We start from the raw sequence: 21,750 nt of genomic DNA, 5'->3' as shown, positions 1-21,750 counted from the left end.
ATTTTCATTTAAGGAATCCATTAATGCTGTCACCTACATAGTTCCATCATTGATGACTAATAGGAATATATATGGTATTTGCTTATGATTTTATTGATTCTAATAAAATATGACTATCTTTTTGAATCATTCTTATTCAGGGAAAACCTGCTTTCCTCGTATTGGCTGACATAACCCACATCAACCATTAAATGGCATAAAGATGCTATATCTTTTGACATCATATGTATCTTTCTCCCTATGACTCATTCTGTCCTAGAAAAAGTATCTCTAAGGGGCAGTACGAGAATTAATCCCTGCACACTGGTCAAAAGAAATGACTATCTGTTAGGTGTTCAGGTATTCAGCTTATGCAAAGACATTCATACAGAAATACAAGAGAGAAATCTTGCTCTTAAAAAAAAAGGTTAGCATCATGATTTTCTTTGAAGAAACAGTGTTTCTTACGATATTTTCTCCTCGAACTTACATTAGAAGATACAAAAACATATTGTACATATTCTTTAATTTAGAAAAAACTTTGGCATTACCTACCTCTGTAGAAAAGATATGGGGATAGTGGGATGGCCTTCAAGAAACATCACATACCTGTCTCAGAAGCATTCACATCTGGACTCTAGTCAGAAACATCCAGTGACTTATCTCTGCCTTCTCTTTTTCTCAGATACATTGTTTTCTGGGATAAAGCTAGAAAATAGGACACTGTTTATTCCTTGCTCCTCTCTGATAATAGTTTTTGTTTTGTTTTATCTTACACTTCTAAAATTTGGACTTTTAATTATAAATAGGATTTTGGGAATGATGACATAATTTTCACAGAGTGTTCTAGGAGTAATGAAATACCACTCTTATGGCCGCTAACAGTGATGAGAAACTTAGAAGTGAGCCAATAAGTATTTGGAGAACATAATTCATTTTACAATTCTAAGACATGCATTTTTTTAATGTTTTAATATCTCTGAATTAGAATGTCTTACAATTAATTGATGGTATCTTTAAAGTAGCAGACTCTGAATGTGAAAAAGTGTTAGTAACATTTTAAACAATTTATTTTGCTTATATTTTTCTCTTATTGCATGCAGAAGAACAATGTATGATAACTTCTTAAATGTGATGAAATACAAGGCGTGATTTTAACATAATAGATAAAGATAAAATTATTCAATGTTTTGGGAGTACTTGTAACTGGCATTCTAATGCATCAACATAGACACTCTCCCTAACTCTACTGGATGGAAAAAAACACATTTTCTTAGAAATATCTCCCACTAAAGGAAATTTAAAATCTTATCCTCATTCTGTTTAAAAAGTCACTTTCTGTAATCTATCTAATGGGACATTGGGCCAGGATGGATAAATGAACTCCATAGATAATCTCTCAAAACTCAATTTATTCATTAAATTCACTTCTTCTTCCTCTACTAAATATATTCCCAAAGCTTGATGGGCAATCAAATTAATTAATTTGTTACACATTCTTACCCTTCCTTTCTGATAGCCAACAAATGAAAATAATCTAAAGTCAGATAGAAGCAGCACAAAAACCTGATAATCCCTAACTGCTAAACCACTGCTTACTGAGAGAGCCTTTTATACTTTATGTTCCTTAGAGGATTCAAAATATTAGATTATAGATGTCTCACATGTATTTCTATGTGTGTATGTATTGGCGTGTATGTACACACACAGTAAGCACACACATTTAGTTCCAAAGTTATATTAAAAAGGATTTGGCCATAATGTTCTAAAGCCAATATTAAGGTAAGAATATTTATGTTAGAGTTTCTTTGTGCATTAATAGACATGAGGGGAAAAGTTATTGAGGTTTGCAAATTTATTTTAAACAAATTCTTTAAAAATACCTACTGACCTACATTTATGGAAAGAAAAAACAGTCAAGCACAATTGTAATTGTTATCTTGTCAGTTATTTATTAATAGACAGGCTGCCGTCATCTTTGTTAAAATGCTCTAAGTTGACAGAATTTGATTTGCATAAATGGGTGGGCAGTCCTTTTCTTACTTGTCCAACAAACTGCAGACAAAGTGCCTGCCAATGTTTTAATTTCTTTTTCATGTTCTGGCTAGAGAGTGAGAAGAACGCTTTCACTCCACAGTGTCATGAATATGATAATCTATGGAAATCACAGAAAGCAGGTACTTAAGTTAAGCATATACTGTACTGTGGGAATCCCTGATGAATTCAAGTCTCTTCTGTTTAGAGGAGATGTTGTTGTCTGTGAAGTGACAGACTGCCAGATGTTCATGAAGTAGCGAGCACTGCAATGGGCTCAGATCTTAGCCTCTTTCCCCGCCCCCACAGATGACAGCATTTACTTTAGGCTACACAATGGTCTTGCCTTTAGTCTCTAAGCACCAGTGTTTACACTAAGAAAACAATGATTCAATTCAACTATCGAATCATTGTTTTCTGAATTTTACTTATTTAAATATGTGGAGCATAAAATTATACTACTACGTGAATGACTTTATAGAGCGTATGTAGCCTAAATGCGAAATAAGCAGTTCTCCATCATGCTTAATCCATTGGCATCCCTTTTGAAAGCTTAAAAATGGTTTACTGAAAGGAGGGGAAATGTTTAGTCTAGCATAATACTAAGCACATCGCAAAATATGCTAAAGTACATGTAAGTTAATAATAGGAAAAAAATGTAACAGAGGAGTCCCCAACTCCCGGGCCATGGACCTGTAACGGTCAGTGGCCTGTTAGGAACTGGGCTGCACAGCAGGAGATGAGCAGTGGGCTTGCCATCTGTATCTGCAGCTGCTCCCCAGCACTAGCATCACCGCCTCAGCTCCACCTCAGATCATCAGGCATTAGATCCTCAAAGGAGCACCGGTCCCTGGTGCCAAAAAAGTTGGGGACCACTGCCACGTTGCCAGGATTTCTAAAGTAATAATTAAGTTGATGATAAGGATTGACATTTATTAAGTGCTTACTGCCTACAAGCTCTGGCTTCATTTTATATAATTTCTGTACATTATATAATCCTTACTACCACCCTATAAAATATTCCCATTTTCTGAATGAGGCAACTAAGATTTTATGAAGGTTAAGCAAATTTTGACCAAGTCAAAAACCTAGTAAATAGTGAAACCAGGATTGGAAGCCAAGCTAAGTTCAAAGACTGCACTATTTATCCTAAATATATTGCTACTTAGTATATTCATTCATTTGTCAATGTATAATGGGCCAGCATTGCTCCAGGTTCTGGGGAAACATCAGTGAACAAAATTGATGAGGAACCTATTCTAGCAGCTCATACTTTCTAGAGAGGATGGAGATACAAAATAAATGAATAAAGAGTAGGATGAGTATTAAAAGAAAGATATGCAGAATGTGATTTGGAGAACCTACTTTAAGTACAAAGGCCCTAAAGCTATCAGACCTTGTTAAGACTTTGAGAACAGCAGGAAGACCAGTATGGGGTACAGTGTAGTGAATTAAGAGAGGAGCGATAAAAATAAATAAAAGTGAAGAAGTAGGCAGGGGCCAGATGAGCCTGCAGTTCTTGTAAAACTTTTAGATTTTATTTTAAGTACAATAGGAAATCATTATAGTTTTAAGCAGAGAAGTGACATGTTCTCATTTCTATTTAAGACAAATGCTCAGACTACTATGTGTGCAACACATTATAGCAAGTCAGAGAGAAAACAGACAGATCATTTAGGAGGCTACTGTAGTGTTTTAGGTGAAAAACAATTGAGCCTTGAACTAGAACCATATCAGTGGAGATAATGAGAAGTGGAGAGATTAGGGGTATATGTTGGAGATGGAGCCCAGAAGTTTTGCTGCCGGATTAAATCTAGAGGGCAAAGTAAGGGAAAGAAGAAGAACCCTAGGTTTTTGACTTAAGAAAATTGGTCAAAAGTCACACCATTAATAGAGAGAGAGAGAACTGGAGAAGGAACATATTTGGAGTAAAAAAACAAGGGCTCCTAAGGCACATTTAGTTTGAGGTCGCTGTTCAACATTTAATTAAATATGCTAATTAAGTTGCTGGATATAGAAGTCTGGAGTTCGGTATAAAGAACAGAACTGGAGCTATAAATTTGAAATCTATAGCTTCAAGGACATTTAAGCCCACAAGACAAGATTAAATTATTTGGAAAGAGCATGTTGACAGAGGCGGGGAAAGTGTCTAGGACTGAGCTTTGCATATTCTAAATTACAGGTTTCACAGAAAAAGACTGACCTAGCAAAGGAAATACAGAAGTGATGTAGGAGGAAAAGTAGAATGATATTTTAAAAAGGAGAGAGGTATTGCCTAGGTCAAATGGTACTGAGAGATAAAGTTAGATGAGCACAAAAACATAACGATATGATCAGACAGATGTGAGCTAGAACCTTCAATGTGTCCTTTGAAAGAACCTGGATACTTCCCATCATAACAGATGAAGAGATAAGATGGGCTTTTAAAATTCAGAAGAGCAAAATTGCTTCAATATTTTAACTGTTAATGTGAGGCAAGATCATCAACTGAGAATGGAAAGGAGAGGCCGTTAGGGTTTTAGAGGAGAGAAGAAGGTATGAAATGTCATTTTGCACAATGAGAAAGCAGAGAGCGACAGGGGTAACATAGCAAGGCTGGCTGGGCAGTGCTGAGAACCCATCCGAGTTTTTAGTTAGGAATTTGGTGGCGGAGCAGTTATATTTTCCAGCCATATTCAGTTTCTCAAATGTAAATATGGGATAACTGGATAATTGGATTAAATATGGGCTAAGATTTGGCTTGGTTAGTATAACAAATATTTAGATATTATCACTTGATAAGATTAGAACTTAAACAAATGACTGCATAAATACGTATCACTGAAAATTGTGATAAATGTTATATCTATTTACATGATTATTTATGTTTAATCCTATTACATTACAAGCTGTTTCTAAGGATAGGAATCAGACTTGTTTGCTCTCTGTTAAGTCCTCAGAGCATATAGAATGAGCCTTTGACAAGAACACATTTTATTAGACCTTTCTCTTAGTATCTTCTCCTAAAACACCAAAATAGGTATTTTTAGGTGAAATATCAGCCAGAAAGCTCAGGAAGGATATGGCCAGTCAATGTGGAGGAGAAGGCTTTAGGTTTAGAGATGGTAGCCTGGATTTAAGTTTGCTCTGTGCTCTCTTATACTGGCATTGGGCACTGTGTGGTTGCCACAGCTGTGAGCCTTGGGTTTCATCAATATTATAATAATTATGTTATTATGGAAACTACATGAGATAATGTGCGAAAACTTTCTAAAACTATAAGTACTGTAACTTTGTTATTGAATTTTAGAGTAGTTTGGTGCTAATGCCTCTTAGGACATGTGATGTTTAGCAACTGGCTGATGTCTGATGAAGCTCAGCAAATTGTCTTCACATTCCTCTGCTCCAAGCCTAATGGCTGGTTTCTTTGACTCCTGTCCTCATTTTGTGGTGTTAGTTATTGTCAAACATTAGTTTCACCTTTATGATACACTATGGTAGCCAAAGGCAGGGAGTTATAAAACCAGCAGCAAAGACTGCATAGCCATATGGCCTTCATAAAGCCTGAAAAATCAAGGGATTATTCTTCTGCTGAAGCTGAATCTTTGACCCCATTCAATAATTGAATAGATTCATAATTGTTCAAAGTAGATTTTTGATAAAAGAATTTTTTTATAATAACTATGGTCTACAAATTATGTGTTATTTTTATTTGTTATGAAGCAGGAGAATGAAATGGTCATTATTATTTTTTTGACAGAAAAGTTTAAACAAAGAACCTAGAAAAGTCAAAGAAGTTATTTGTATTGAGCTCCTAGACATTGAATCTAAATGGATTGTTGGAACTATACAATATCTTATTACTACAAATGCTATTAGGCTGTAGATGTTATTACAATTCAAAGTAAGTGTTTTTATCAAGCATTTGTTTATGCAATATTAGGGACCAGGGCAAATATTATTTGTTCGGTCATTAAGCATTAGATGAATCCCACTCTTGGCAAGCATTGCACATAGAGAAAATCTTTCTGAATATTTTATGTGGAAAATGTTCAATCAAACTAGATCAGTTGTCATCATAAATTTGTGACCACATAAGGTGGACTGAAATTTCTTATCAGCATAGTTTTTGCTGACTTTATTCTCTTTCATTCATAAAATATTTAATTAAAGTCAACTATGTGCAAAGAACTAGGGAATGCTAAAACATGTTCAAGAAGTATACTGTCCTCAAAATGTTTACTGTCTACTCAGAAAGATAAAGAACACACAGATAATGGTAGTATAGTTTAGCAAGTGATGAAGAAGAGACAGAGGAAACACGGCTTCCTCTGGGCCGTGATTGCAGTGACCCAGGTTCAGAAACGAGTTTTATCTTAGGAGCGTTTGCTGGTGTTTCGTATCCGCATGCAGAGATTGTCCATAGAGCACTTTCACACACATGTAAAAGAGTCTTTTCCCATGTTAAATGCTTCCTACTAGTATAATAATTAATTATCTTAGAACATTATTTCCTTTCAACTAAAAACATTTACTTTCATATTCTCTCCAATAAAAATTGCCTGATTACATACAGACCTTAAAAATTGACTTTCCAAATAATGATCATATTTTCCAATATGTCTTGAACTGCAACTCCAAATAGGATTTTTGATGAGATCAAAATGTTTTATGCCTTGTGCCACACTTTTAGGCAAAAAAGCTTGAAACAGTTATCCAGGTGTTTCTGTGTAGGTAAATATTAGGTATCATAGTGAATAAATATGGAAAATATTGATTAATCGTCTACTCTTGCCCTTTCTGTTTTCCTTTGCTTTCATTCCATTGTATGAAGTAATTTTTATTCCATTTTCCTTCATTGGTTTTTGAACTTGACAGTCTATGCAACATTTAGCCATGAAAGCAGTAACATTTGAAGGTGGATTTCAAAAGAAAATTATTTTATCCAATTCCTCCTAAGGCATTGGAAGGACTATAACTCACAAAGTTTTCCTTTATGTACAGCTAACATTTTGTGACATTTTTATAATTCAGAATATTCCCTTCAACTTACATTGTTTATTATATTGAGCATAAATTGTATCTATTCTCAATATAATAAAAAAAAACTTTGATTCTATACTCCTTTATAGTTTCCAAAATAGTTTAAGCTGTATTTTAATAATCTATTGATGCCTTCCTATTTCAAACAATTGTTGTGAAGAAAAAGTAGGCAGGGTGATTATTGTTATTTCTGTTTTATGTAAATGAAAATTGAGGCTCACAGCAGGCACTTGACTTGCCCCAGGTCATTCGGTTCTGCATCTCAAGATGAGTGATCATTCAGAATATTACACTGCATTAATACAAGGCTCTATTTTTTCCAACACCCTAAAACTTCCAATATACACTAAATTTAACCACAAGTGTATGTATATTTTGTTCTTACTACTTGGCAATTTCATGCCCGGTATCACTTATATCCACTGCTAATATGTATAGTTGCTTTTGTATAGATGTGTCTCAGGTGGGTTTGTAACTAGACATCGAATGTTGTTAAGAAAATTACAGTGTAGTGTTAGTTGTAGTGTTAGCTTTCATTTTAAAATTTATTTTTATTTTTTATTAATTTTCTATACAGATTTCATATTTAATAATGAGACAAAATAGCTATGATTTCTGTTATTCCTTCCACCAGTGAAGCCTAAAACATTTTATGAGCTCATCCAACCTTGGCAGTTTGGTAAAAGTTATCCATATTATCCCTATTTTACAGCTTAAATAGATCCAGAGTGTTCTATGGTTAAATAGGACAGAAGAAGTTATCATTTGTGACTCAGTCCAATGTTTCATCCACAGACTATATGGTACCACCTGGACATAACCCCTGAGGATTTCTAACTATGAATTTAAAAGCAAAATACGTCCTTGGGAAGAACCTTATAAATTATCTGGTCCAACCCCCTCATTTTACAGATGAGAAAACAGACTCAGAGGTAGTCACTACGCTGACTTAGGTCACAAAATGAGCCGAGAGTAAGGCTAGGATCAGAGCCCCACCTCCTGACTCTCAAGTGAGTGCTTGTTCCAATATATCACATTACCTCCCTTAGAAAGATGCCTCCCATGCGGCATTGCTTCTTGAGAATAAAGTATATTAAATTCACATTTGGCTTCTAATCATTTTCTTAGCAGCTCTATGGTATTTCATTAACTGCTGCATGTAACACTTTGGCCTTTCACCTGCATTAACTTGAGCTCATTAAACTTGAGGCCAGTAATAAACAGGACTGAACTAGTACAGATATTTTGCATGGTATGTGTTCAGCATTTTTTAAAATGATGTCTACTGTGTGAGACATTTCTCCCTTCACAGTTTGTAGAATGAGAAAAACAGAAAACACAGGAATGGAATATGTGTGTAGTATGCCTTTTTATATATCAATCAAAAATATGTGAAATATACAAAACTTTGTAAGAACTATGAAGAAATATGAGTGACAGCAACCACAGTGTCTGTCATCTGACAGACTGGGATTTGAATACTGGCTCTGCCATTTATTAATGGTGAGAATTGGAACAAGTTACTTAGCCTTTCTGAATCTCAGTTTTTCTCACCTGTAAATGGGGACAAGAACAATATCCACCCATAAGGTTGCAGTGAAGAACAGATAATTACTCGCTTGCTTTACAACGGGCCTGGTGTACAGCAGTGTGCAATAAATATACTGATTTTGATGAAGATAATAATATGATGCAGTTCCTTCTTCTTAGAACTAATAATCATCTCTTGCTACAGCTATTGTTGAGGAAGTTGATTTTCCCCACGTCTTCACCATCCACTTCATCATCACTACAGAACACAGCGAGCTTCTTCCAGAATGCAAAGAAAGGAAAACTAATCCTACTTCACCCCCCGCCAAGTTCCCCGCTAACATTATTTTATGTTCATTTTGACTAAGAAGTAACTCTTCTGCAGCTCACAGCATAGGCAGCCACCAGTTCACACAAGTTCCTGCGTTTTTGAAAGTATTTGAGATTCTGACTGTGCAGGGGATGGTGACAGAGAAAGATGAGCAGCAAAGATGTAGAGGCAGTTCTGGCAGAGGAGAGTTCTGTGTCAGGAAGAATGAAAGCTTGGTGGTTGCAGGCAAGAGTCACCATCAGTCGGGGTGCAGCGGTGAGCGGGCCATATGGGAGTGAAGGTCAGTGTGGGACTGTTCTGGTCAGAATGTGTAATCAGTGTTGGTTCTCTATTTTCCAGAGTACCATACAATTTAAAAAAAAAAAAAAATCTTATAGGTCATCTCTTTCGCTTTTCCGCTACTACCAGAATCCCATCTCCAATATGCTGGATGATCGTTTCTCTCTACCACAAATGTCCTCCCACAATCAACCCTTCCTTCTGCCACTGTAGGAATCAGATCACATATTTTCAAATATCCGATATTTCTCTACACGCTAAAGAATAAACATCCAAACTGCTGTGCCCATAATTTAGGTCCCTTCGTAGATTCCCCAGCTTAATCTATTACTGTTCCCCGATCATTTATTATATTTTAGCCATATAAGAATGAGTTTATTCTGTAGTTTCTTAACTTTCATTACTTTATTCCATTCCTTTATCTCTCTCTTCTATTTCCAGCACCACACACTATTTCTCCCTCTTATAAACTTTCATCACAATTTAAATTCCTCCTTCACTAGATAGTCTTTGTTAATCTCTTATTTGGAATTAATATCTCATTGGATGAGGGTTACATTAAACTGTTTCTGCATCTCCTTCTCTACATATCCCATTCTTCCTTATAATTACCTATGCAACCCAGATGTCAACTGAGATCACCCCATCCTGTCCTTTGAAAAATGCTACAAAATCCTTGGCGGTTGTGCTCTCTGAGTCACTTCTGGCTATAAATTCCCACTCCCATGGAATTTTGACTCTCCCTCAAATCTTACCTCTTGTTGGTTTCTCTTCTTTGAGCTATATGCCAACCCAACCATGAAACTCAAGCCAATTTTGCTGATTTTCTTTTAAATTTATCTCCAAGACCTGTAAGTGTAGAAGAACTCTGTTAAAGTTTTAGGTGCCATAGAGGAGAATTTAGACTACAGCAACATAAAGAGTTTACAATTGAATATTAGCTCTTCCTCTTTATGAAAGTCCTCAGCCATCATCCTCTCAGGCTCTGCTCCCTCTCTCTTCCTCCCTCTTCCTTCTCTTTTTGTCCTTTCCTCTTTCCTCGTCTTTTCTTTTCTCCCTCTGTTTCAGAATTCTTCTGCATTTCTCATGCATAGTGATTTGGCCACCTTATTTCTGTTTTTGTTTCTTTTAAATCATACTATCAGCACCTAATCTTCCCAACTTTAAGCTGAAGATATGGCTTTAAAAGTTATTGCAACAAACAATGAAGTTTGTTTCTTTAGAGTAACCTGATGTGCATCATTTAAATAATATTTCAATTTAAAATAATAATTGTCTCCCCTCTGTTTCACTGGACGTGAGTCAGTCTTCCTCGCAAGGCCATAAGCTACTTTTGGAGATAACCGCCTCCCAGTCATCTTTGTGGCTCCAGCACCTACCCAATGCTTGGCAAGAAGAAATTCTCACCTCTTCACTCTTTTTTTGGCATTCCATTAGTGTTAGATTTCTTTCTCTTGGTTGACATTCTTTCTAACATACATTCCGACTTCATCGCTTTAAAACAAAATGCGCTCTGCTTCCCCTTCACAGAGAAAGCGCCTCACCTCTTGTATCTTATTAAACACAGAGCAGAGGGTTAGCACTCTACTGGCTCCCCAGAGCCTCTTCCAAAGTGTAACCCTTCTCTCCGGTGGTTCTTCCACTCGGAGGGTGTTCTTCTCCTTTTCTGACCCTCACACCCCCATCTGCACTCCTTGCCAACCTGTCTTCACCTTATCCCTCAGAACTTAACTCATATGTCACCTCTTTGAGAAGAGCTCTGACCCCTCAGCCTGGGTTAGATACACATTGTCATCGCTCATCTAAGATCCTGTGTCATCTCTGCCATAGCCCTTGTCTTCAGAGTACTGCAATTGTTATTAACTATAGGCTCTTTGAGGTTACAGATTATCTTCTGTACATAATTTTTTTCTGGCACTTTATGTTTTTTGATTTAATGAATCACAGCTGTTGTTTAAGTATTATTTTTTTACTTTACATAATTTTTAATATTAAAAGAACCTACTTATATAATTTAATTTCTTTCTAAAAGTAATTGTTTGGGATCCTCTGACATTTCAGACAACCAGGAAGTTTTTAAAAATACATTCACGATATTCATTCATTCATTTATCTATTAAGTTTTAAAAAACATATTGAGTACCTATTATATTTTGAATCAAAAACTAACTCTCTGGGACCTCAAGTGGGAAAGATGGAGTCATGGGGTGAGAGTAATAAGGTGGTGAAATAAGTACAAGGAGTAAAAGGTGCCAAGAGTATGCTGGAGCACTGCGAGAGCTTCTAACACTGAGTGGGAGAGAAGTCAGTAAGGGAGATTACCTAGATGCTATGAAGGTAAAGCTGAGACTGAAATTCCCAGTGGGCATGTACCCAATGTAAAAGACAGGGAGAGGGCATGCCCAGCAAGGGACACATGAGCAAATATGGAGACACAGAGCATGGTACACAGTGCAGTATCAGCGGTTAAAGCTTATGGGAATAAATTGGCAGGCATGCACTTTACAAATATTATTCCATTTGATGCTTATACCAACATCGTGAGTTAAATACTGTCATTCTCATTTCATTGATAAGGAAAATTAGTAGCAGAAATGGTTAAGTAATTGGCTCATAGACACACAGCTAATGAGTGTAAAATTGTGATTTTAATGCAAATTTGACTTCTAAATCAGTACCCTAGCCCCCCTGAAAATGGTGGCTTGCTACTTTCACTATGAAGCATGAACTATTATTACTTTTGACTGACATAGACATCAGATTTTTTATCAAAAGTTGTATGCTTAAATTTATCAGGCTAAACTAATAGTTAAATTTCATTAATTTCATATATTTTGCATGTCCAACTTTGGTATCCCAATTTGTACCATTGGGCACCACATAGCATTATAACAATGATATATAGATGGTCCTTCTCTCTCTCTGTCTTATTTTTCACTTTCCAAATTAGATAATATTGTGAAAAATTGCTTACTGTTATCAGTAATTAAGCATTACATGCCAATTACTCACAAGGAAAATCTGAGTTTCTGAATCTAAGCCATGGTAAAATAGATTTTGAAATAAAAATCAGGGTCAAATGTAAGCAATTGATTATTCTCACAATGGAGGGCAAGGAAGACGAAAGTAACTGCATTCAGACAGAACAGAGACTTCTCATCTCTACCTCTCATACCACTTTGCAGCCTGCCGAGTGTACAGTAATTGAAATTAAGTTGTGTTAGGACCAGACTTGGGGAACCCATGCTCTCAGTCCAGTGCTCCCACATTTTTTATTTTAGATATCCAAAAAGTACTCCAATGCCTTCTTGAGTTTTTAAAGATCAATCCTTTGAAGGTTTTCTCTTCATTTTTCTCTCCAACTGTTGGTCATTTGATTGAGATGAAACTGTTTTCCCAAGAGTTTAGTACATCATACTTTAGATAACTGCAAAAAACAGGTATACTTGATATATAATTCAATCAGAAAATTAATAGCAATGATAATTGTACACATAACATGTGGAAATTATTTAACCTTTAATGAAGCACAGAACAGTTTCTGGCCCAGGGTAGGCATTCGATGTTGTATTTGTTGAATAAATAGCAAAAGATAAATAATGTAACTAAGTCATATATGAACATGTTTTGTTAAAAAAAAAAAAGTCAATTCTTAGAGAGTTGTGAAACATCTTCTTTACATCTACCTTATTCTCAGTCTGTCAGTGTATGTGCACACACTCCTAATATCCATATATGTGGATTTCAGATTTATATGCAATATATATATATCGCACTGTGTGTGTACATATATGTATTTGCGATGTGTGTGTGTGTGCATTGCACTCAGTATAAACCTGAAATGCTTTTATCTTTTAACTTTTTAACTTATTACCATTTGGATATCAAAGTAATTACTTTTCTTGCTATTACTGTTACCAATCAGATAAGAGAGTATGATTAGGAAAACAGAGTTGATTCATTATAGCGCTATAGACCTGTGCTATTAGCCAACTGGCTGCCATTCTCATAAACATTATGCAATTTAAACTGGAAGATACCAGTGCTTGCTTCTATTAGAAACAAGAACCCTATTCTATTTCATAATATGCTCAATTACTTTTAGATTGATCCATGAATAAATTATAATCCAAAGAGTCTCCTTTACCTTAAAGCTTTGCTGGCTTAAGATATCATTGTTGATTCATTATGTTGTCACTTTTCTATCGGCAATGTAATGCTTTTTATATCTGGACAGAGACAGTTTTAGCATGAGATACTGTTATCTTTAAATGAGTAGAATTTAGCTTTTCTGGTGAGAACAAATTCATCAGTGATGAATCCCCGGAGAAACTATTGAAACAAAAATCACGCCATTTCTGAGCTTTTTCAGTTCATCAGTTACAAAGCAGCTTTTGATAGTCCTAAAGAACTTTTCTCTTTGTTTAAAAAATATAGCATGATGCTAAAAACTGCTCACTTTGAGTTACCTCAGGCTACACCTTTTTCCGTAGGAAAATAATGAATGAAGAGGGTAAGCTCCTGCTGCTTCTCCTCCTGCAATAGGAAATCAATTAACTATATGTTCAGGCAGAGATTTGACCTAAATGCTTTATTAATCATCACTGATTGCACACATACACTGTGGCCAACTATGCATTCATCTTCACTCTTTCTTAGATTTGTTTTGCTTTGGCTAGTTTCTTTGGCAAGATCAAAACACAAACATATGCCTAAAGGTAGTATTGCAAAGGTGATCCTTTGGCGCAAGAGAGAATCGATCTTTTATATTTTTGGAAAACTTAACTTTTAAAATGTTCAGCACTCAGATCTCCTAGAGGCATTTTAATACATGTAATGTAATTTTTTAAAAAAGCACTTAACTTTCTTATACTAATGCAGAAAACAAAAAACCTATGGCAGCCGTAAAGTTGAGGAAGCTGCCTTGGCCTCTGGAATCTTTGTAGAGCAGTAAGAAACTACACAAATGGACCCTATTTGATTTGGAGATAAATGGTAGAAAGTTGAGGGGGCAGTCACTGATATTTTGTGTGGGTGTGCTTTTAATTTAAAGAAAAATTTGGCAACTGTTTTCCTTCTTTTCCATTGATTTTCTAAGCAACGTGCAAAGAAAAAATTGCAGGAATCTTTACATTAAATTGAGAACCTCTCTTTAGGACTAATTATTTAAAAATTGCACTTTAGATCATAGCACTGTTAGTCATGGAAAAGCTGCATAATTTAAATGTGACAAATGTCAAGCACTGCAAAAAATTACAGAAAATATCAGGCTGGTAGATGTTTACTCAGGCTGTAGTCTATTCAGCATCAAGAGATTTTCAAATATTATTATTGCTGTTGTTATCACCATCGTTGCAATAATTTAAAATCATCATCATTAAAATTTAACTACTTTATTTATCTCCCTTTGGTAAAGAATAATCAAATGGAAAAATATCTTTTCTGGTCTGTTTACAAGAAGATGAATCAAAAAGTGATAAGAACGAGTTCCTTCGAATAACCTTTATGGGACTCTTAGGTGGCATTAGCTGGTGATGAGTGTGGTAAGACCCAATCAGAGAATCAAGATAATGGTTCAGATTTATAATCGAGCTTGCCATGAAGGGTCTGCTAGGACCAGAGGTCATGTGTTTCAAGTCTTAACCATACTTGATAATCTTTAAGAATATGAGATTAGGATTAAGGTGCCTTTGATGTGTAAGAGAAATATAGAGCGAGTGATATTCTGACAAGATTTATATCGCGTGGACATGCACTCACCACCTTCTAAGGCGTTATTGGGACCCCAGGGGCATCTCTTTGGCACCAAGTGCAATCCCTAACACCTCGTCAGGAAAAAGACATTTCACAAGAGGATATTTCAAACAAGCATCATCTTTTCTACATTAGAGAGGCTATGTATGTAATGAATAGTGAAGATTTGTTTTATGCTCTTATTTATTTTATGCTTTTTAAAAATACAGCATCCCTTATTTTATGGTAAAATAGACACAATATATTCTCTCCCTCCATCATATCATTTCATATCATTGCAATAATTAAATATTGTAATTTAGGAAAGCATCAAGGTGTAGAGATGAAGTATATGGTTCTAGTTTAATCGTATATAAATTAACTTGGCATTTATAACATTGTTTCTATTTGCTTGACTTCTGGACATAATTACAGTAAATTGATAATGGAAGTAACAGTCTTAGATATCGCCACATAAATACCCTCTCCTAATATAAATTTTCAGTTGCAGTTTGGCTTAATTGGAACATCCTTAAAGTTCAGTTTCCCAATCCTACTGACACCTCTAGAGGACCAGAAAACTTGTTTTCCTAGGGCATTATGCAACCTGGCAAGTGGAGGCCAGTGTTTTGGGATTTTGCACCAAAGTACTTGCTGGGCCAGAGATCAGGGTGACCTTGAAGTGCTGTAGTTTTCCAGGCCACCGTCAGCTAGATAAATGGGCTTTATTCTGCAGGAGAGAAAGAGAGAGGGTGTTTTTGCAATCTTAAAAAACAGACCTAGCAATTCCAGGTTATACAGGCAGACACAGAACATTTGGAATTCAGTGGTGTCTGTCACCAGCAATATGTGTCGGTGAAAGTGAAGATCAAAGGTTCAAGAAGAAGAGAGGGACAAAGCCAAGAGGAAATAATTGTGCGATAATGAATAGTATGAGGGCATTTTCGTGTTAACTTGAAACCACTTAGCATTTTTCCATGACACCCAGGTATCTTTGTAAATGAACTTTGTGAAGTACAATTGAATAACCTTGAGATTTAAATCTCCATGGTGCGATTTCGAATACTGATGGACTTGGTTTAAGCGCTATGATATTTTCTCTGCGTTTTTTATTTCTATTTTGGTCTCTTTCATGCAAAATAAAATTTATTTTCTGTACAGAGAAATCAATATTTTTACCATCTTGTTTTCAGCTATTCCAGTAAATTGCAATCAACATTTGTTACAATCTTTAAAGAGATGTAGTAAGAATTTGAACACAATAAAATAGAGATACAGATTAGAACTTTGGCAAAGTACCTTTGCTATTGACAAAAGCATTTGTCAGGAACTGTGGCTGTGTCTGTATTGTGCTAAAAACCTGATGAAGAGGAAAAAAAGCATCAATAGGTTTCACCTTCTGTCTATACAAACCAAACAAATGATCTAACTAATAGCTACCGTTTTAAGTGAATAGATTTGGTATATCATTGCAAATTTTATTCCATTTAGAAATGTATTTTAATTAACATTCGCATATCTAATATATACATATTTGGAAGGGGTATTTGTGCTCTTGTGTTCTTTTTAATAATGAATAGAATCTGATACCTAGACTATTGGTCCAGGAATGAATAAAAGCCTCGTTACAGTATACATGAAACAATCTCAAATGCACATTTGTTTGTTGATAAAATTTACATTTATATCCTCACATTTTTCTCTTCGGTGACCTAACAGGCTTTCTTATTTGTATGTTTTCCTTTTAGAAATTGCCAAGTTTTGGACCTTATCTTGAGCAGCGCAAGAAAATCATAGCAGAGAACAAGATTAAACTGAAAGAAGAAAATGCGGCTTTTCTACCACTCAAGAGAAACTATTTTACCCCTAAAAAGCCTATTCCTACTATGAAGGTAAAAATTAAGCCGCGTATAAAAGTATGTCTATTTTGCTGTTTAAATATACAGTACAGTTTAAATGTTCATTTGCTGTTTAAATGTGTCACTTCCACCTGGATAGTCTGCACAAGCGGCACAGTGGCCACCCCATCAGACTTTGAACTGAGTCTCATTCCTTTGAAATGCGCTCTTCTCCTGAGTCCTGTGTCTCCATGAACAGCACCCTATCCGCCCTCTTTTCTAATCCAGAAGCCTGCAATTCAGCCTAGATTCCATCCTCTCCCTCATCCCGTGCATGAGTCTGTCACTGATGTTTTCATCCCTCACGTCGCCCTCCTGTTCTGTTCTTTCCCACTGCAGAGGCCTAAATGCAGGTCTTTATACATTATTTCTGGGGATTCTGAAATATTCTACCAAATATTCTGACCTCCCATCCTCTTCATTCATTCTTCTCTAATGTATCCTCAAACTATTATGGAGTTTTTTTTTAAATGCAAATCTGATTACTTCACCTCTCGCTTAAGATTCCCACACCTTAACCATAGCCTTGCAAACTCCTGAGCATCACTTCTGGATCCTTTATATACGTATATTTTATTATTATTATTATTATTTTCAGACCCTTTGTGTTTTAGCTCATCTTGGCCTAAGCAGCGTCAGTGGAGTGGCGAAAAATGGGACCTGGGAGGTGGTAAACTGAAGAGTGAGTTGAGAAAGTAAGAAGGTGTACGGAATACTCTTTCGGGAACTTTGGAAAAATCAGAAGGAACATATAAGAGGAAACGGAGAGTGAGGGAAAGGTTGTTTTGTTCATGTTAAAGTCGTCTAGGGTTGGGCGTGTTTATACACTAGGAGAGACTAGCTGAAGCTACGGGAGGGAGTGATTATGGAAACTACATCCTTTGCAAGTAGGGAGAGAATGGAACCCAGATGATACATTAAGTCGTTCGGGATCAAAGTAGTGACAGCTCTCATGATTTTCTATCTATCGCATGCCTTATGCATTTAATGAAGCTGAATGTGGAATTACCAGTGTCATTTTAGTAAGTAGCCATGTTTAAAGAAGGTGACCATAAAAAAAACCTCAAGAAGCTATTTCATTCACTGAAAAACATAATGAAGTTTATGAGATGTTAGCAGATGACATCTGTGGAGAAGAGTTTCTGGAACTAAGTGTGGGGCCACTCTGTCCCATTAACTGGATTTAAATTACGACACCACCATTTGGTAGCTGCGTGAACTTGCCTCAGTTAGCTCATCTGTGAGACGGAGATAATAAAAGTGACCACTTCATGAGCTTATAAATTAAGGAATGTGTGGAGTGCTTTTAGCCTGTGCCAAATATGTCCTAAATAAATGTGGGCTACTGTTCGTTATTATGTCAGGAATGGACAGATTGAAGGAGATAGCAAGTTAAGGTGACTCTCCATTTCTATTTTGTCCAATAAAATGAACTTAAGAATGAAAGTAGGAATACATAACACTCTGGAGGCCGACCGAGTCAGAAGTTCTGAAGAAGCTCATATATTTTCCGAGAAGTTTTTATTACATACTTACCATGACACAGAATTGGGTATCTATAGTACAATAAATAAATAAAACAGACACAGCCTCTGTCCTCATGAAGCATACAGAATAGAGAAAGAAACAGGTATTAAACAAAGAATCACGCTAATATAAAATTACATTTGTGATATGAGCTATATAGACAAAATATAGGATGTATGAAGTCTCTTTCATAGCCAGACCTAATTTAGATTGAAGGGACCGAAGAAGGCCTCTCTGAGGTAGTGGCATTTAAGGAGACCTATGGCTGGAGTAGGGATTAGCAGGATAAGGAGAAAACGTTTGTTCCAGCTAACCCATAAGGTGGTCCCAGAAATGGTGAGTGACCATATTTATGGGAACAGAGTCAGAGATGACATTGATAAATATTTGTTACTTCTTCCTTTAAGACTTAGATATTCTTGTTATATATTGAGGGATAAGGAGTTGAAAATAAGGAGACTAATATGATTAGATGTTTGATGGTCCCACTGAAATTAATAAAAGATTATGAATCAGGGTTTTGTTCTTAGTGTTCTTAGGTTTAATGGGGTTTGTTGTTTGTTGTTGTTGTTTTGATACTGGATGAAAAGTTTTAGCATATTGAAAAGAGATTTGAACATATTGAAATTAATGAACTCTAGTGACTTATGAGTCTATGCTAGAGGATATAAAGAAAAAAAGACTAATATGTTGACTTCCTACTGTATGCCAGCTCAAGATAGAAGCTTCACATATATTTTGTCACTTCTTAACCTAATACCCTACAAGGGAGCAGAAAGAATGGACAAGCAAATGAGAATAAACGATCAAAGACATAGGCGAACAACCAGAAGAAAATGATGATGTGGGGGAAACCAGAAAAGGAGGAAGTGCTAAGAATGAGGAAGTGGTCTTCAGGTCAGAAATTACTGCTCATCTTAGCAAAACCTCATGTTGTTTCATTTTGTCTTCATACATAACCACCGAGATTCCAACCTCCAGCTGGCGACCGTTGTCGGATTCACCCATACATCCGTCTCGTCATTCATCCAGCAATTGTTAACGTGCAGCCACTGCATCCCAGCACTGCTGTAGTCATTAGCGACTCAGTAGTGAACAAAATTGAAAGCCCAGCTCTTGTGGCACTTACATTTTAGTCAGGAGAAATAGACGATCAACAAATGAACAAATGAATACATATTATGTCACATGGTCACAGTGCTATGGAGAAAATACAGAAGGATTAGGCGACTAGGAACTGCTAAAAAGGTTGGTCAGGAAATGTCTGCCTGATTAAACGTCATTTGAGTAAATATTTAGGAAAGCGAGAGTGAACGATGTGGCTAGATATCCGGGGGAAGAACATTCCATTCAGAAGGAGCAGAAAGTGCAAGACCCTGAAGTAGGAAAGTCCTTGGCAGGAAAGGAAGAATGATATGACCTAACTTAATTTTTCGAAGGCTCGTTCTAGCTGTGGGATTGATACGAAATCTTAGCTGAGCAAGGGCAGAAACAGGGAGACCAGTCAAAGGACTATTGTAACGATCCAGGCCAGTGACTGGCAGGAGAGAGAGTAAGCACCAGATAATGTCAGAAGGCCACGACTCCATTGTTTTAAATAAAATAATGTGTGTGGAAATATTAAAGACGGCATAGTTCCATTCAAATGTAAGAGCCATGGTTACTGTCATTTCCATACAAGGCTTTGCCCCTTCGCCCATTATTCCAGACCTCGTCTGGATGACGTGGCCATGTGGTTATTCAGGCCATGTGGTTATTCAGTTATTCATGTGGTTATTAACACCGTGTGCCCTTTAAGAGTCGTTTTCTCTCTGTATGTGAATCAGACATCGCTTCTTGATCTTTATGGTTTTATTCTTGCACACATTCCCAGGCACAGCAGGTACTGCCCTCTACTGCTTTATTTTGACTTTCGTGTTCTCCTTACAGAGTTTCTGTTCTTGACATACCATTTTTCCTTCTTCCTTTTTTTTCCTGGAGGGCCCGGGTTATCTATTTCTGTGCTTAATATTTTCTCTGTCCACCCATCTGTTTATTTTAGCTTGTTTCTTCCCTTCGCTCTGCTGGCCTCTTTATAGATTCCTCTGTTCAATAGTTTAAACTCCATGACACTGCTTTGTTTATCCTCTCAGCTAGCACAGGATATTATTCCCCATCTGCTGTAGACAGAGTCCCAGTGCCCCACAAAGTTAACTAACCCCCTCTTGTCTGAACAAGATTTTCAGTCATGCATTATCTCCCCCCATCTTTCCTGGTTATGAGTGTAACAATATTATTTCTAAGAAAGCCATGCTCAATAGATCTCTTTTTGTTGTTCTTCTTTTCCTTTCAAATGCCTCAAATGAGATTTAATGGTCTATTGCCTCAGAAGTAGGCAGTTTCAATATCAGTCAATCAGTGAGTATTTATTGAGTATTTGCTATGTGGCCAGCAGTGCGGTAAAGACTGGCTCTGTGTCCAAGACGAGGCATGATCCATGGCTTAGGGGTTTTCCCAATCTGGGAGAGATGTAGCACGAGCATATATTTATTATGCGCTCACTGCAATCCAGGAACTGTGCTAGAAACTAGGAATACAACATGAATTTTAAAAAGAAAGAAATCTATCCTTATGGAGCTCATAGTCTAACAAGGGAGAAAGACACATGTTAAAAATTATTTACAGTTCAATCAAATATGTACAAAATGCTCTGGGAACACAGAGGAGTGAAAGGGATTAGTTATGCCTCGGGTAATTGTGGAAAGCTTCACAGAGATGGTGATATTTAACATGGAGTTTAATAAATTAGTGTTAATTAAGCAGAGAATTAATAATAAAAGCTAATATTTATTGAGTCCTTATGAGGTTTCAGGCACTGTTCTTCGTGTTTGCGAATTAACTCATTTAATCCTCACAATAACCTTATCAGGTACCTATATTTTCTCTATTTTACTGATGAAGTAATTAACAAACAGAGAGGTTAAATAACTTGCCCAAGATCACACAGCTAAGAAAGTATCAAACCCAAGATTTTCTTTCAAACCCTGGCTCTAGAACTGAAGCACTATCCTCTGCTGTCTCTTGCAAAAGGAAAGGTAAGGAAGGTGGCATTTCAAGCAAATTAGTATGTCTGAACAGTGTAGTGTTCCTACATACTTGGAACAACATGCAGCCACAGGACCTTACATCCAACGCACAAGCCCTGGATCGACTGGGCAGCAGCGTCAAAGTGGTAATCTCATTCTCTGTTCAATAGGAATTCATAGAAATGACAGAATTGCAGACAGTAGTGAGGAAAATCATCTAATTTTCTTGATCATTCTCAAAAACATGATGTCAAAGGGTAAGAGGATGTAAAGATTAAGCTGCTAAGAATTTCAGGTAGAGCATCAAGAGTAGTTATTCACTGTCATACTGTGACCGGGAGGTCCTTGAGAA

At 36.3% G+C, this 21,750-nt stretch overlaps 1 protein-coding gene across 2 annotated transcripts in view; it reads left to right on the top strand.

Annotated features, from left to right (window-relative positions):
* Positions 1 to 21,750, top strand: part of DPYD (dihydropyrimidine dehydrogenase) — a 701,368-nt gene that overhangs the window by 667,956 nt on the left and 11,662 nt on the right. For both annotated transcript variants that reach the window (XM_039869542.1, XM_039869543.1), the window contains one exon: positions 16,657 to 16,800. In XM_039869542.1, coding sequence (XP_039725476.1) covers positions 16,657 to 16,800 — 144 coding nt within the window. The remainder of the gene's footprint in view (positions 1 to 16,656; positions 16,801 to 21,750) is intronic.

This window comes from Pteropus medius, unplaced genomic scaffold, assembly GCF_902729225.1.
Source record: "Pteropus medius unplaced genomic scaffold, Ma_sr-lr_union100, whole genome shotgun sequence".
NCBI classification, from domain to species: domain Eukaryota; kingdom Metazoa; phylum Chordata; class Mammalia; order Chiroptera; family Pteropodidae; genus Pteropus; species Pteropus medius.
The sequence above is the reverse complement of the archived record's forward strand: the minus strand, read 5'-3'. Positions and strand labels throughout refer to the sequence as shown.